This window comes from Mustela nigripes, chromosome 7, assembly GCF_022355385.1.
Source record: "Mustela nigripes isolate SB6536 chromosome 7, MUSNIG.SB6536, whole genome shotgun sequence".
NCBI classification, from domain to species: domain Eukaryota; kingdom Metazoa; phylum Chordata; class Mammalia; order Carnivora; family Mustelidae; genus Mustela; species Mustela nigripes.
In genome coordinates, this window is record NC_081563.1 from 89,463,433 (window position 1) to 89,481,036 (window position 17,604).

A 17,604-nucleotide genomic window follows, 5' to 3' on the forward strand; every position below is an offset into this window, starting at 1 on the left:
AAACATGTAATAAAGTGTAGGTTTAATCCTGGTCATAAAAATAAATATAAATGGTCTAAACAACTTTAAAGAGAATGCAGAGATTGTCAAGTATTATTTTTTAAAAAGACGAAACTTAACCATATGCTGTGAACAGGAAACATATTTTAATACTTTAAATACAAAAACAAAAGTAAAAATAGTAAAGAAAGGATCAAGATATACGGTTGATTCTCATTATCCACAGTAGCTACGCTGTATAAAGTTTTCATGGACACTATATTAGTGAACACTAAACTATTACTCCTAAGTGAAATACATGCATGTATATCTCACAGAGACTATAATCTTAAATACTAAAAATAAGTCATTCTGGTAGATTCTATTTCTTTTACAAAAGAGAAAATAAGGTTCAGAAGGGACTGCCCAAGGCCACCCCATTAACATGTGAAAAGCAGGGTTCAAGCCTGTCCAGTCAGTCCCAGAGCTGGAGCATCTTGCACTGCCCTGCCCTTTCCCCTCCCATCTCTGTCCCTGGGCTTCTTTGCATGAACTTAAACAAGAAGGAAGAACATCATTTTATTGCACCTCAGCTGGGAAAATGTGTCAGCAACTCCAGTTTTTTGCTAGTAGGAGCATGTCCGTGAATGACCACAAAAGCACCACAGGTATTGCTTTGGGAGTTAAAAATCAATCGTAGCTAGTAGGTGAATTTGCACAGATAGAATCTATGGATAATGAGGATCAAATGTACCGTGCTAATACTACTAAAAAGAAATCTGAAATGGTGATATTAATATCAGAGTACAATTTAGAACAAAGAATATTATTACTATATGAATGGCAATTTCATAATGATTAAGGGGTCAGTGTGTCAAGAAGACTAAATATTTATGCCCAAATAACAGAACTTCAAAATATATAAGCAGTTACTGGTAGAGCTGCAAGGAGAAATAAATAGACTAATCCACAATTAGAGTCAAAACTTTCAATACTTCTCTCAATGACTGGCAGAACGAGTACAGAGAATATTGGTAAGAATATAGAACATTTTAGCAAGGTGTAACTGATTTGACTTAACATTTATGGAGTGCTACACCAACAGCAAAATACACATTCTTTTCAAGTGAACACAGAACATTTACCAACATAGACCACATATTGGGCCATAATATTTAAATCTAGATAAATTTAAAGGTATTTAAGTCTCACATATTATATTCCCTGACTACAATACAGATGAATTAGACATTAATAACATAGAGATATTCCTAAATATTTGAAACTAAATAGCACACACACTTAAACCATGGATGAAAGAAGAAATCAAAAAGGATTTTAAAAAGTGTTTTTAACTGAATGAAAATGAAAATACAGCGTATAAACACTGAACACAGATGGTAGGGAAAAGTAGAGCTCAAATCGGTCACCTCAGTTTTACTTTAAGAAACTAGAAAAAAAGAGCAAAGGAAGCTAAAAGAAGCAGAAAAAAGTCAGTGCAGAAATAAATGAAATAGAAAACAGAAAAATAATAGAGAAAATCAATGAAAGTGAACTTGTTTCGTTGAGATCTGTAATAAAATTGGTAAGCATCAAGACAGAGAAATAAAGAATAGAGAGACCACACAAATTATCAATACCAGGAATAATAGATTTTATGGAATAATAAGGGATTATTATTTTACTTCCGATTTTACAGAATATAAGGTATTATAAAAAATTATACCAATAAACTCAATGTATTAGACAAAACATAAATATCTTAAAAAACAGAAATTAATATACTTAATAAACAATAAATAACCTGAATAGGCCTATGTCTATTAAAATTGAAGTAAAAATTGAATTAGTTAAAAACTTTCCACAAAGAAATCTCCAAGCCTGAGTGGCTTCATTGTTAAATTATACCTAATGGCTAAGGGAAAAAATACAACAATTCCATTGAAACACTTCCAGAAAATTGAAGGGAGAATATTTCCTAGCTCTTTCTATAAGGTTTACTCTACCCTCATACCCAAACCAGACAAAGGCACTGAAGGAAAATAAAACTACAACTACAGCTATCAACTGTCAACTACAAACTACAACTATCAACTGTAAACACAGATGTAAAAACTCTAAACAAAATTTTAGCAGTCAATTATAGTAATAAATAAAAAGGATAATACATCATGACCAAGTAGAGTTTCTCTTAGGAATTCAAGGTTTGACTTGCATTTAACAGTCAATATAATTTATTGTATTAACAAACCTAAAGAATAAAAATAATATGATCAATTTAATAGATGTGGAATTTTTTTTTTTTTTTTTACAAAATCCAGCACACGTTCCTGATTACAAACTGTCAGAAAATGAGAAAATAGAAGTAAGCTGCTTGACCTGATAATGGGCATCTATGAAAACCACAGCTAACCTCAGACTTAATAGTGAGAGACTGAAAGCTTTCCCCCTGAGATCAGGATTAAACAGGGATATCCACTCGTGCCACTTCTATTCAGTATTGTACTGTAAGTTCTAGACAGAGCAGTTAGTTAAGAAAAAGATATAAAAATCATGCAGATTGGAAAGGAGGGAGTAAAATTGTGGCGTCTATTTGCATGTAATATGATCTTGAATATAGAAAGCCCTGGAGAATCCACACTAACCAAAAGAGCTTTCTTTATAGTTAATAAATGAGTGCAGCAAGGTTGCAGGATCCAAGATTAATATACAGTATCAATTACACTTTTACATATTAGCAGTGAATAATTAGAAATTGATGTTTTAAAAACTGATAGTAATTTTAGTAAGAACAAATGTAATTTAGGTGATAAAAGAAGAGGAAGACCTGTCCACTGAAAATTACCAAATATTGCTAAGAGAAATTGAATAAGACTGAAATAAGTAGAGCAGTATATTTTATTCTTAAGTAAGAAGACTTAATATTGTTAAGGGCTCTATTCTCCAAAAATTTACCTAAAGATTCAATGGAATACCAAATTCCATTGGTAAAATGTTGATCCCACTCAACTTTTTTGTAGAGATTAGAAATCTATTTCTCAAATTCATTTAGACATGTAAAGAACCTAAAATAGCTGAAACAAACGTGAAAAGAAAACAAAGTTGGAAGACTAACACTGATTTCAAGATTTAAGGTTATTGGGACACCTGGGTGGTGGCTCAGTTGGTTAAGCAACAGCCTTCAGCTCAGGTCATGATCCCAGAGTCCCTGGATGGAGTCCCACATCCGGCTCCCTACTTGGTGGGAAGTCTGCTTCTCCCTCTGACCTCTCATCTCTCATGCTCTCTCTCTCTCTCTGTCTCTCATGCTAAATAAATAAAATTTATATTTATTCTCTCTCTCAAATAAATAAATAAAATCTTTTAAAAAAGACATAAGGTTACAGTAATCAAGTCCATGTGATATTGGTGTAAAGATGAGCAACTAGATCTGTGGATACTTTTTTCTGAAAACAGAACTGTCCATTAAGTTTGCTGACAGGTTGATCCTGTTCAGAGAATATATGATGGAATGAAAGCGAGAAACCATATTTCCGAGAAGTGACTGAGAACCGAGTGAAGGATTCCTGAATACTATGGGATAGTGAGTTCATGTGGAAATCCCCTATTATCTCTGTTTTAAACACAGATCTCTTTGTTTTTAAATTTTTGAAAAGTCAACTCTATGGATAGAAACAAAATGGAACACATGATAGCAAGTAGGATGGCTTAGTGGGATGAAAAGCAGGCAGTATTAGCTGACTTTCAGTTCCTGCAAGAGAAAATGGACAGGAAGTCTCTGGTGAGTATCAGGGGACCAGAGCCACATGCAATGGTTTAAACAGCTGCGGTCTCTTCCATTTTTGGGGAATGGTTGGTACTGAGCTGCTGCCTGGGGTATAGGAAAAGAGAGAGAAGGCCATCTTGACATGGAGCTGAGTTCAGCTATGGCCTGAGGACCAGAGCCCAAACCATCCAGCTACACCTGGTTCTGAGAGGAAGTCGCAGAGGACCATGCAGAAGCAGTGACCAAGGGGCACTTGGGTGGCTCAGTGGGTTGAGACTCTGCCTTCGGCTTGGGTCATGATCTCAGGGTCCTGGGATTGAACCCTGCATTGGGCTCTCTGCTCAGTGGGGGGCCTGCTTCCCCCTATCTCTCTGCCTGCCTCTCTGCCTACTTGTGATCTCTCTCTCTCTCTCTGTCAAATAAATAAATAAAATCTTAAAAAAAAAAAAGCAGTGACAAGGCTACAATGACAATAAGATAGTTGTGCTCAAAAGGAACTTGCACATGGAAATCTTGAAGCACAAAGGAAACACTAAGGCAAAAAAGATAGCCAATAAACTGAGGAAATGGGAGAGAAATAAGAGAGCAATCTGAAAAAGACTTTGCTATCAGTATATTTAAGATCCTCTAGGGGTGCCTGGCTAGCTCAGTCAGAGAGCATCTGATTCTTAATCCTGGAGTCATGAGTTCAAGTCCCACATTGGGCATGGGGCCTAGTTAAAAAATAAATAAAAATAAAATATAAAAAAATACAATAAAATACAAAATAAAAGATCCTCTAAAAGGGGAAAGAAAGAATAACATCTACTTCCCCCGCCTTCCCCAAGAAAGAAAGAAAAAAAACAGGGTGTTATAAAGGGGAAAAATTGGATGGATAGCTATGAATCAGAAACTGATGGGTATGAAAAAGAACCAACTTGAAATTTTGGAAAGGGAAAAATAGATTTATTTAAATACAGAATCTCTACAGGTACCATGAACTCTAGCCTGAACACAGTTGAAGATGGAAATTGGTGACACTAGAAAGCTGTAGAGGGAGTGTATCCAGAGCACAGAGCAGAGATGAAAACTGCCATGAGAGCAAATACAGATGGTGCAAAGAACTGAATGAAAAGTAAGAAAGAACCAATGCAGACACTATTTCAAGAATACTAGGTATAAAGTAAAACCGGAAAAGGAGGTACTGACCAAAAAAAGGACTGTTTTTGAAATGGGAGCTATAACTTGGTTAGTAAATTAACAGGAGGAAAGTTATTGGAGATACTTAATACAGGCAAGAAGGGAAGAGCCAGAAGAAAGGATCAAGATGAGTGTGACGGGTAGACCTCTTGGGACCCTTTGTCCTTGAAACTGGAGCACAGGGTGGGTCTAGATGTGGATGAGTTAAGAGAGGAGCTAGCCTGGCCTGAAGTTTGGGGAGTTGCGAATGTTCCATTTCATCCATGAAATGGGAAGTGATCAACTTGAGAGTAAGAAAAGGGCAACGTAAACCTGGGGGCATCATGTTGCCTGATTTCAAGCTTTATTACAAAACTGTGATCACCAAGGCAGCATGGTCCTGGCACAAAAACAACACATAGACCAATGGAACAGAGTAGAGAGCACAGATATGGACCCTCAACTCTATGGTCAAATAATCTTTGACAAAGCAGGAAAAATATCCAGTGGAGAAAAGACAGTCTCTTCAATAAATGGTGCTGGGAAAATTGGACAACTATGTGTAGAAGAATGAAACCCGGCCATTCTCTTACACCGTACACAAAGATAAACTCAAAATGGATGAAAGACCTCAATGTGAGACAGGAATCCATCAAAACCTAGAGGAGAACATAGGCAGTAACTTCAACATCAGCCACAGAAACTTCTTTAAAGACATGTCTCCAAAGGCAAAGGAAACAAAAGCAAAAATGAACTTTGGGGACTTCATCAAGACAAGAAGCTTCTGCACAGCAAAGGAAACAGTCAACAAAACAAAGAGGCAACCCACAGAATGGGAGAAGATATTTGCAAATGACAGTATAGACAAAGGGATGATATCCAAGATCTATAAAGAACACCTCAAACGCAACACCCAAAAAACAGATAATCATTTCAAAAAATGGGGAGAAGACATGAACAGACACTTCTCCAAAGAAGATATACAAATGGCTAGCAGACAACATGAAAAAATGTTCATCATCATTAGCCATCAGAGAAATTCAAATCAAAACCTCATTGAGAGGGGCACCTGGGTGGCTCAGTGCGTTAAGCCTCTGCCTTCGCCTCAGATCATGAGCTCAGGGTCCTGGGATCCAGCCCTGCATCGGGCTCTCTGCTCAGGGGAGAGCTTGCTTCCCCCCTTCTCTCTCTGCCTGCCTCTGCCTACTTGTGATCTTGGTCTATCAAATAAATAAATAAAATCTTTAAAAAACAAACAAACAAATCCTCATTGAGATACCACCTAGTGAGAATGACCAAAATTAACAAGACAGGAAACAACAAATGTTGGAGAGGTTGTGGAGAAAGGGGAACCCTCTTACACTGTTGGTGGAAATGCACGTTGGTGCAGACACTTTGGAAAACTGTGGAGATTCCCCAAGAAATTAAATATAGAGCTACCCTATGACCCTGCAATTGCACTACTGGGTATTTACCACAGAGATACCGATGTAGTGAAAAGAAGGGCCATATGTACTCCAGTGTTTAAAGCAGCAATGTCCACAATAGCCAAACTGTGGAAAGAGCCAAGATGCCCTGCAACAGATGAATGGATAAAGAAGATGTGGTCCATATATACAACGGAATATTATGCCTCCATCAGAAAGGATGAATACCCAACTTTTGCATCAACATGGATGGGACTGGAGGAGATTATGCTGAGTGAAATAAGTCAAGCAGAGAAAGTCAATTATCATATGGTTTCACTTACTTGTGGAGCATAAGGAATAATATAGAGGACATTGGGAAAAGGAAAGGAAAAGTAAATTGGGGGAAATTGGAGTGGGTGATGAACTATGAGAGACTGTGGACCCTCAGAAAGAAACTGAGGGTTTTAGAGGGGAGGGGGTAGGGGGATGGGTGAGCCTGGTAGTGGGCATTAAGGAGGCACGTATTGCATGGAGTGCTTGGTGTTGTATGTAAACAATCTTGGAACACTGCATCAAAAACTAATATATTTTATGGTGACTAACATGACACAATTAAAAATAAAAGAAAAGAGCAACATTGATGGTAAAGTAGATCATTATTCATTCAACTACTCTTTATAGAAAGCACATGTGGGATGATGTAGTGATGAACTGAGTGAGGTCCAATAGTATTTAGGCACTCCACAGTTGCTGAAGCACGCCAAAGATTCATAAAGGAGAGGTAGAGGGGAACAGAGACTATGGAGTAAGAACATTTTCTCAGACTGCCTGCCTCTGTGAGGCAGGTTGCTTTGGTATTGCTAACCAGTAGGATGATCAGAGTGAGAGCAGTCCAGGTCAGTCCAAGGTTGGGTGGCACAGGGTGGGTGATCCCGAGGATAAATCCCCCCTGGGGATCAGTGGAATCCCACATTCTTCTACCAGCCAGCCTGCTCCTCTTTCTCACGGAGGATTTTTATCTTCTCCAGTGGTTCAATTCTGTAAAATCTGGAGAAATATTTTAATTGAGGTTTTCTTTTCTCAAAGTCCTGTTCATTCATTCAAGAAATTTATTAAGCACCTGCTGCATGCTGGGCAGCAGTCCAGCTGTTCAGAATAGATCTGTGAACTCTACAGCAAGTGGAGCTCCCTCGTGGAGCTAGCTCAGCTTGTAGTGGGGGCAGATAGGCAGGGAACAGTGAACACACGATGAAGAGGGTATCCTACAGGTGGGTAAGAGCAGATAGTGTGGTGGGAGGAGAGGGAAATTGAAGCAGAGCAAGAGGGGCTGGGATTGCAGAGTGGCACTCTGCACTGCTCAGTGGGTTGGCAAAAACAGAGCTCTCTAGGAGGGCAGTGTCTGAGATGACTGAAGCAGGCCAGGGGACGTGTGACTCTGGGGAAGAGGGTTCTGTGCCATAGCCTCTGAGGTGAGAGAGAGCCTGTGTTGGGAGAACAGCCAAGAGGCTGGAGTGGCTGGGGGGAGGAGCAAGGGAGAAAACAGGGGAGCATGTCAAAGAGATTGCCTGGCAGGCAGGCTTAGAACTTTCTGGAACACCCTCTCCTCTTTTGCACTGGGTTTGGCAGGGTGATGTGGCAGGCACGTGGAAGCCAGCCAGAGGTAGAGGGGAGTGGTATGGGACTCAGCTGAAGAATCTGGAGCAGCCCCTGCAGGCTTTTGAGCCCAAGAGATTGCTCTTGCCTGGCCCAACTGCCAATTCTCATTCCAGGGCTGGGGGGCTGGGGTGAAGGAGAGTTCAGACAGCTGGAGAGAGGCAGACAAATGGCCCCAGGAGCACTATCCAAGTCACGGGTTACCTCGGGCTGATTGAGTGACCGCAGTGGGTTCATTGATCTGCAGTTGATTAACCTGGTCTTTTGAAACTTGGGGCCACATTCAGTGACGATTCAAACCCACCCCAAACCCTGAATACTTCAAAAACCGTAAATCAGCCTTTATTTATTTCACCTCCTAGAAATAGGCCGCAGCCAGAGTCCCAGAGTCCCGTAGAACCCAGGATCACATAATTAGATCTCACCAGCTCTTCCCACACAGCACTGTCAGAGGGAAGAGGCCTGGCTTGCATGTGAAGGGGCTTTGGTTTGTCATGCCGAGTTACAGGGAAATGCTCTGAGGATTTATGAGTAGGTTATCTATTTAAGGCATATTTAGTGGCTGAGAATATTGTTTTGTTTCATGACGTGTATTTTTTTCATGTTGCAAAGTCACAAATGCCATGAATTCTGGTGGTGGGAAATAAGGACAGTGTGAGGTGTAATTCTTCTCTGGGGGACGGTGCAAAAATGATGTGATCTGAGTTGTCTGATGTGGCATGAAGTGACATGGGCTGCCACATGCCCTTTGGGTCACCAGCCCAGGCCACAAGTCACCATCCCTCTGGTGTGGCTCACTCTGTTGCTCAGTATGTTTCTTCTGTGATTAGTAAGGAGACAATTCTTCAAAATCACTAATGTGAGTTGCAGCAAGATTCATTTTAATTCAGTGTTGTGTTTAGAAGGAACTTGTGTTTTCACATGGTGGGTTGTTACCAATGTTAGGCCTTCAGAACCTTACCATCCTTAGGAAGCATTTTTGCTGGCAGTAGGGGCCAGAGTCGTCATTGTGAGGTTCCTGTTCTGTAAATCCAGGAACTGTTGCTTCGGGGTGCGGGCAAGGCAATGGCCACAGGCAGGTCGCAGTGAGAGGGGTGACGGCTTACCTCAAGACTGCAGCTGCCTTCCTCCTATGACTTTCACCAGCTAAAGCTGCCACACGTGCTCAGCCTGAGCTCGGCTGGCTCTAATACCAAGTGTGAACAGGGGACCGGGTTACAGTTCTGGGGTTGAGACCAACCAGAGTCAAGCTGTCAGCAGTGATCACCTTAGAGGGAGAGGGGTCTAATAATCCCCGGGCATCTTAGGGCTTCTTCAGGATTCCGTCACAGGCTTTACTTTTATGAACATTTTCCACAAAGATGTTATAAGAGAACTTGTGCGTGTATTAGTTCATCACAGCAGAGGAAACTAGTTAGAAGGCTTCATGGGAACCTAGGAATATGCCCATGCTTGTGGCAACTTTGGAAAAGATGTTTTCTTTTTTGTGAGGGTCAGCTGTTTTGAAGGTGAGCTGTTTTGTGCCATGGCAGGGCTCAGGAGATGGGATGTGTTTCCCTGGTCACCTGGGCTCAGTCTCTCTCCTGTGGAGAGTGGCTGGGTGTGGAGTGACCACAGAGAGAGGCTGTGAGCCCTGGGAGAAGGCTGAGGAAAGAGTCGTGGAGACTACATTGCAGTATCAAAACTAACCTCGCAACCCTACTCTCTCTCCAACCCCATGCTCCAGCTGCCCACTCCTCAGCCCAGGCCCAGGACCGACCAACTGCCACCGTGTCGCCCCTGCGCACCCAGAACTCCCCATCCCGCCTGCCCGCCGCCAGCCTCAGGCCTCACTCGGTGGTGTCCCCACAGCATGTGCACCAGCCCCCCATGCAGACAGTCATCGGAGCCCAGTGCCCCCGACCAGCCATTCCGCTTACATCTGCAGCGTCTGCCGTCACACCTCCCAACGTCAGTGCTGCCAACCTCAACGGGGAGGCTGGAGGGGGGTCTGTCAGTGGCTTGTCATCGTCCAGCCCCACCAACACCGGATGCAAACCAGATGAGAAGAAAAATGAAAAGGTAAGTGGCCTTTCTGAGCGAGCCCTGGCTGTGGCCCAGCATTATTGTAACTCTTTGGTACCAGACACCAATGACATTTTATAAAATTAAGGCGTGAATTAGGGCCCCAAGTTCTTGCCCTCAGATGCCTCAGGCCTGTGACAGAGATGGAGGCCAAACCAGCAAAGCAGCTTTCCTCGGAGTGGAATTCAGGTAGGCCTCAGGTTCAAGTAGGGCTAACCTGAGCCCAGATAGACCTTTTATGCAAATCAGAGAAAAAGTGTCATTTCCTCAGAATGCTTTAATTCTGTCTGTTGGGAAGTCACTGTAATATGCTCATTTTGTTAGAACAAGATACTGATTGCCAGGTACCAGGATATTATAATAATAAATATACAGATCTACTTATATACAAAGTGAACAGCTTCCCTTCCTTTCAATGTGTCATCCTTGTGCAGTGTACAACCTGTTCAACCACGTGGGAAAGGCTGTTTTCTGAGGAGAAACAAGAGTGGATCCTGGAATGACAGTTAATGTAGATAGCACTTTCAGCTATTCTTTTGTGAAGGAAATTGGGCTTATTCACAAAAGTCCAGTGGGCTTGCCTCTGTTACTACCCAGCTAGACACTGGATTTAGTCAGTGTTAGAATCAGATTTCTAAATCAGTGCTGCCCAATAAAAGTATAATTCAAGCTACCTATCTAATTTAAAATCTTCTAGTAGCCACATTTTTAATAAATTAAAAGAATTTTAAAAATAAAATTAAAAAGTAAAATTCATTTTAATGGTATAATCTATTAAACCCAATATCTAAAAATTTTATCATTTCAACATGTAATCTATATAAGAAAAATGTTGATGAGGTATTTTACTATTTTTTTACATTCAGTCTTTAAAACCCAGGGAGACATCTGCAATGCTCACAGGTGACTGCCTTGCCCACTATTGTCCTGCTGCATGTCTAGCTGGGACCCACATGTCTAGCTGGGAGCTCCTCTCTTCATTGCCTTGCTGTATGAAAAATGTATTCTCATTCCCTCTTGGCTTTACAACAGGCTGTGGATCTTTTAGAACCTTTCTATATAAAACCAGTCTCTTTTTTTTTAAAAGATTTTATTTATTTATTAGACACAGACAGAGAGAGCACAAGCAGGGGGAGCAGCAGAGGGAAAGGGAAAAGCAGACTCCTCGCTGAGCAGTTAGCCTGATATGGGGCTCGATCCCAGAACCCTGGGATAATAACCTGAGTTGAAGACGGATGCTTAACAACTGAGCCACCCAGATGCCCTTAAAACCAGTCTTCCAATGAGTGTGTGCTAGCCAGAGTTGGGGTGAACCCTGCAACACAGAATGGTATATTCAAGGCAAGGATAGCCACTCCTGTCTCTTGAGGAACAGTTCCAAAACCAGTGTTGACTGCCCAGGCCGCATGTCCAGTGGACCCTGGAGGCACACCTACTAGCTCACTTCCTGGGCTTGGAGGGAGCACAGAGGCTTCTTGGAACTGTGCACACCAAATTCTTCAGGGCCCCCAGATTAGTGGTGCTCAGGCCTCATCACCGCCTGTCTCATCTGGTCCGGAAGAACGTTATTCCCATGCTCAGGGGTGTGGAAGAAGACTCGGTCACAGCCACTGCTCCTGTGCTCTCACCCAGCAGAGCTCAAGCCCCCCTGAGACCGGCAGGGTCCCAGGCACGAAGTGAAATCATTGCTCTGCCGTTTGTGTCCATGTCTGTTTGCAAATCCTTTGGTCTCAGCCTGCTCCCTTGCAGCCTGGTTGGGAGATGTAGCTGGGCCTCATCAGGGGGCAGAGTGGGGTTATAAGGCCCCCTCACACTTGGAAATACTTCCTGCAAGACTAGCTCCTCTGGGCCTTAAAAAAGCAATGGACTTGGAAAGGGAAAGGCAGTAATAATTCTGTAAACATTTCTGGTTCTTTACCAAAAAATTCCCTCTCTCTAGTTTGCAAAACAGATAGGGCTAGGGCTCATGACATTAGAGTCAGTCTTGTAGGAAAGCGATATTACTCACCATCTTGCCCTCTTAAGCATGTTGCTAAGGAAGTCCAGCGCTGGACCTGCTCTCAGCATTCTCATCCTGTTAGATACCTAGCAGGCATTTTGTTCTCACTCAGGGTTCACTCTCTGCTAACAGTTCTCCTACATCAGCAGGATGAGTTGAGTCCAGGGGACACCCAGAGGGTCCCTCTTGCTAAATGGCACTGTGGAAGGAATGCCTGCTCACAGAAGGAAAGCAGCAGACATGTGCAGCAGAAATGCACGGGCCAGCTGCTGCCTGTAGAGGCCATGCGCGGGGCTGGGCACTGATGGCCCGGGGGCTGTCCATGCTGTGCTCTCAAGGAGGAGGTGAAATGGACTAGGCGGGATGAAGCGAGCACATCTTCGTAGGTATGGCAGCAACCGTCCATGTCAGACCCAGGAGGAGAAATACTGTATATCGTCCTTCCGAGTGTGATGTGTGGTTTTCACTTCTCACCTCTCATACAAAGCATAAACAAAAAAAAGCACTGTCTAAAAAAAAACCACCTGTTAATGGTTTTTCCTTTTGTATTCCCAGTTGAATTTCTTCTACTTCAGAGTGAAGTGCAAACCATTCAGTTGCCATCCCTAGCAGAAGCGCCAAGACAGTAGCTGTTCCCGCAAACCTGTGCAGTGTACCCCAAGCCAGCTGATTGCCCCCAGGCCAGGGGGCCTTGGTGCCCTTGGGCTGTGCCCCTTGCCCCCTGCCCCCACCGGGACCACAGCCGAACAGATTTCACCCACTTTGAAAACACAGAAGTTGGCTTCAAATCTATTTCTGGGTAAACCTATCACAGACGTGCCCATGTCGAATTCCAGTGGAAGGAATTTTTTTAAGTAATTTGCCATATTCTCCAGGTTGTTATTGTTGTGAATTTTGCTTTGAAAAAGGCAGAGCTCCCAGCCATGCTGTCCATGGAGACCCAAACCAAAGCGCCTGCGAGTTTTCACAGGGCCAGGCTCTTCTGAAATTTGATCCAAACCCTTCTAAGCGTGGGCACAAGAGAGAAGACCATGACTAATGGGGCTCCTGGCCCCTGAGGTAGTGGCAGATGGCATTCTCTCCTAGGAGCATGGGAGATTTCTTCCCAGGCATCCCGGCATGCGGGGTACAAAGAGGACCCAAATGTGGCCTGTGGGCACTGATTGCTGTGGAGACCCTTGGGAGGCTGGCACTCTGCTGGTCCTATGCTTGGGGATTGGGCTTCTCAAGCTCTGCTCCAGGCAGGCCTTGTGCATTGGCCCTTCTTGGCCCACTTTTGGGTTGAGGCCTCCAGAGAGACTCAAGGGCTGACAGGATGGGCGCTCGCTTCTAGAAGTAGACTGGATCCTGAGCCAGAGCTCCTCTCTGGGCCCAGGACTTCGACCTGAGTATGCAGCCTCCACCCTCTCTCCCACAGGCTCTTCCTGCCCATCTTTCTGGTCCTATGACTGCCTGCAGGGGCTGCCCTGTGGCCCAGCTGCCAGCCTCCTAGAGAGCTGCCCACTTCTGCTAGCAGGGCCCACTCCAGAGTTGTGCCCTTGTGCCTTAGCCCTGAAGCCCGCAGTGAGGAAGCCTGGACAGGACAGGGTGCACAGAGGACAGGTCTGAGATGGGGGACTTCGGACCCAGGGATTCTCTTAGAGCCCTGGACAGCACTAGGGACTCTTCTAGCATCTGGAGCCATTTGGGCTGATTGGGGATCTGTTCTGCTTGCGGACAGATCTGCTGGAGGTGGCCCTACATGGAAGAGCCCCCCCGCCCAAGAAGACATAAGAAGGATGTGTGTTGTATAGTTTCAGGGTACCCCAAGCTGGGTGGATCCCTTCCTGGTCTCCCAGGTTGGAGACAGGAGAGGCACCCCCAGCATGGGGAGGACCCCGGGGCACAGAGAAGACCCCAAAGCATGAGAAAGGCCCCAGAATACGGAAATCATAAAGGTTACAGTCTTCAGAAGGTGCAGCTGTGGGCGTCATTGGAGGTCTTCCCACCAAGGACTTGGGCCTAATGTTTCTGAAGGAAGGACTGGATATAATTTTTCGAGTCATCTTTTGGTGCCCACAGATTGCAGAGTGGAAAGAAAATCTTGGAAGAATTTTCAGATGATCTGGAGTATTTAACTTAACCCCTTTATGCTTAAATCCATTTCTGTGCTTGAAACAACCATCAAATACCACCTGTCCATCCATGACTTTTCTATCTCTGAGGTCTTGTGAACACTCCGCACCAGATGATATGGGTCAGTTATCCCTCAGGGTCAACTCCGTGGGAGAGTCATCGTAAAGAGAGCACTGTGCCCCTGGAGAGAGGCCACGGTCAGAGACTAGCAGCAGTGATATGCTGAGGAAGGAGGTAGAAGATCATAGCCCTCCTGAAGCCAGGAAGCATTCCCCAACCATCTGGCGAGAAGTCATTCAAGTCACCCCTCTCTCTCCTTTTATTACAAGGAACATCTATGTGGCCCAGGTAGAATGCTGGGCCCTGGGAGTCTATAGTGAGAGAATATTCTGCTCCAGCCTAGAGGGACACTGAGTCTAGTACCAGGATGCAGGCTGGTAAACAGGCAATTGGGATAAAGGGATAACTGACCCATATCATCTGGTGCGGAGTGTTCACAAGACCTCAGGAATGGAAAAGTCCTTCACCTGCCGCCAGAGCCCACGTGGCAGTGAGCCGTGTGATCAAAGCCACATGGCTGGCACGACCTTTATAATGAAGGCTTTGGGGGGCTGGTCTGAGAGGAAGAGCAGACCTGACAGAACGACAGATAACAGCAGCCACTGGGCCTGGCCTGTAGTGGGGGCAGGACCTATGGGTGTTTGCAGGTGAACTTTGAACTTGATCTGTATTACCCACGTCCCACCCATTTAAGAGGATAGCAAGGCATGCATTATATAGGGTTACAACTATATTTTCAGTGGAAACCCAGGCAGGTTCAACAGAAAGAAATCTTGAGGGTAAAGCTCTTTAGAACAACCAGGCAGGTTTTTTTCTAGAAAAAATTGAAGAATCACTGGTTTATGAATCATTTTCTCTCCAGTTGGGCTCTCAGCAGTAAGCAAGTCTTGACTCGCACTGTTTCTAAGATGTGAACTGGAAGGGGGGCTACTGTAGGCTCTGTAAGCAACATCTCAGTTGCGGCCAGCATGTTCCCAATTTCGAGGCAGGCAGACACCCTCCTGCTGACACGCATTAGCTGCGTGAACCCCACCAACCAAACCAGTGCTGAGGAGGTGTCCTGCTGCGTTGGACGACATTAATCAGGGCTTGGGCTGGGCTGGGGCTGACCTCACCAGATCTGAATTCTGCTCTAGGCCTGGTCCTCACACTGAGCTCTTGCAGGGAGAGTTGCTCCCAACTCGCTTGCAGGTCAGGCCCAAACCTGCAGAGAGCCTCCAAGTGGTGTGGTGTTTCTGATGGGGCCACAGCAGAAGAGGGTGGCTTGTGAAGCATGTGTGGGCCCACAGATCATGTGGCATGTCTTCATGGGCTTTGGGAACCCCGTGTGCCCCATAAATGAGTTGCTTAGGAGTCTGGTGTTCAGTTGGTCAGCTGTGGGCTGTGGAAGCCCCCTTTCTTCCAGGAACACTCCTGCTGGGCAGCTCCTATCCCCCTTGGCACTGGTGTTAGCAGTCTGGCTGGGCAATGGGTCCCTTTCTGACTGCTGTGGGCCACGAGGAGCCCCAACTTCTAGCCCCACTAGAAGCCCCAACTTCAGAACTCCTCTCCTCCCTGTGGCTGGGCTGCCTCCTGTGGGATGAGGAAAGCTGGCATTTAGCTTATGAGTAATTTTTAGGCTGAAACTGAACCCATCCTGAAAGCACGAATGAATCCCAGCTGTCAAAACAAAGCCATTCTGAAGTTTTGTAGGCAACTTATTTTTGGAAGGGAGCATGCTGCTGGAGTGTCACGTCCCTGATGACATTGACAGAGCCTCTTCCTCATGCCTGTCAGAGCACGGACCCCTGGCGGGGTAGGACAGTGGCCCCACTCCATCTGTGGAGAGCTCAGAGGCAGCTGGAGACCTTCTGCAGGGGTTGACTATCTCCCAGGAAGGCAGCACAGGGCCAAGCCACTCCCCCAGGTCTTCCATAGAAATCCCCAGCTTTTGTTCTGAGGTGAGGTTCTATCCAATGCACTTCTGGCTGACTACTTGTTAGTATGCTGGGGACCCTCTCAGGGCACAGATGTGCACACAAAGTCCTGGTAGCCAGGTGGCCTGCCCAAGCTCATGCAGCTAGTCATTACTGGGAATAGAACCAGACCCGTTGGTGCTTAGGCAGGTGCCACTTCCTCTCCTCTACCTCTGTTGGCCAGCTTCTCCTATTGGGAGCTCAGGGGCTCCTGCCACAGAGCAGTCAGGGTAGGATCCGGATGAAAGAAGGCTCAGACTGCTTAATGAGCGTAGAGGCCGTATCTGGGGCGCAGCTGCCAGGTGTAAATCAGGGACCTTCTATTTGTCCACCCACCCTGTGGCGTTGAGCAAATCCCTCACCTTCCCGTGCCTCTGTTTCCTAACCTGTAAATGAGGACGGTGGCACCGGTCACCCTGAGTTTTGGGGAGGAGAAAATCAGTTAATCTCACAAATGCTTAGCCTAGTATTTGGAACAAAAATACTAGAAATCATTATTAAGCATTTGATAGGGAAGGGAAGGCCAGATTCCATAAGAATTAGGAGACAGATACAGATATAAAACTTAGATCCTGAAGGCTTCTAATAAAAGATTAAAAGGCCATTTGACTTTGCAGTTTTAGAAAAAAAGACAGTTAACATGGCCAAATGGAGAGATATGGGCTACTCAAAAATGAACCCGAACTGATCGGTGTAATCTCTTAGCAGGATTTATTCATCTCCTCTCCCACCGGCAGTTCCACTTTCTGGTTTCTCTTTCCTATGTCCACTGAGAAACGTAGCTATAAAACAGTTTTTTAAGGTGTCAGTTCTCTACCCGATGTTCAGCCTAAACAATGGATGAGAGTGCAAGAAAACAATTTTAGTCAGAAGTCACGTTTCAACTGCAAAACATTAAACCAAAATTCATTTTTAAAATAGAAATAAACTAGCGGGACGCGTGGGTGGCTCAGTTGGTTAAGCAGCTGCCTTCGGCTCAGGTCATGATCCCAGCGTCCTGGGATCGAGTCCGGCATCAGGCTCCCTACTTCGCCCTCTGACTCTGCCTTCCACTCTGTCTGCCTGTACTCGCTCTCGCTCGCTCTCTCTCTGACAAATAAATAAATAAAATCTTTAAAATAAAATAAAATAAAATAGAAATAAACTAGCAATGGAGAAGAATTTATGAGTACTGGTAATGACACATGGGGGTTCTGTGATTCTCCCCAGAGGGCAGAGCCCACTGTAACACATCAAGATTGCTGGGGGATTTTTACACCCTAGTGGCATATGACCTGGCCCTCCCGGACTGTGGTAGCAAGGTTGGTGATGTGGACTGCAGGCATGTGAGTGCCCAGGAGCCATGGAGCACACTTGATTCCCACAAGAAGTTTGGATTCTGTTCTGCAAAATTCTTTTGCTTACTGCCTCTTTTTCATGATGTTGCTTCACCCTGCTCTTAAAGAC

General features: G+C 44.7%; 1 protein-coding gene across 2 annotated transcripts in view; it reads left to right on the plus strand.

The window, feature by feature from the left end:
- Positions 1-17,604, plus strand: part of SH3RF3 (SH3 domain containing ring finger 3) — a 356,455-nt gene that overhangs the window by 292,426 nt on the left and 46,425 nt on the right. For both annotated transcript variants that reach the window (XM_059406397.1, XM_059406398.1), the window contains exon 8: positions 9,692-10,026. In XM_059406397.1, the coding sequence (XP_059262380.1) occupies positions 9,692-10,026 (335 nt within the window). The remainder of the gene's footprint in view (positions 1-9,691; positions 10,027-17,604) is intronic.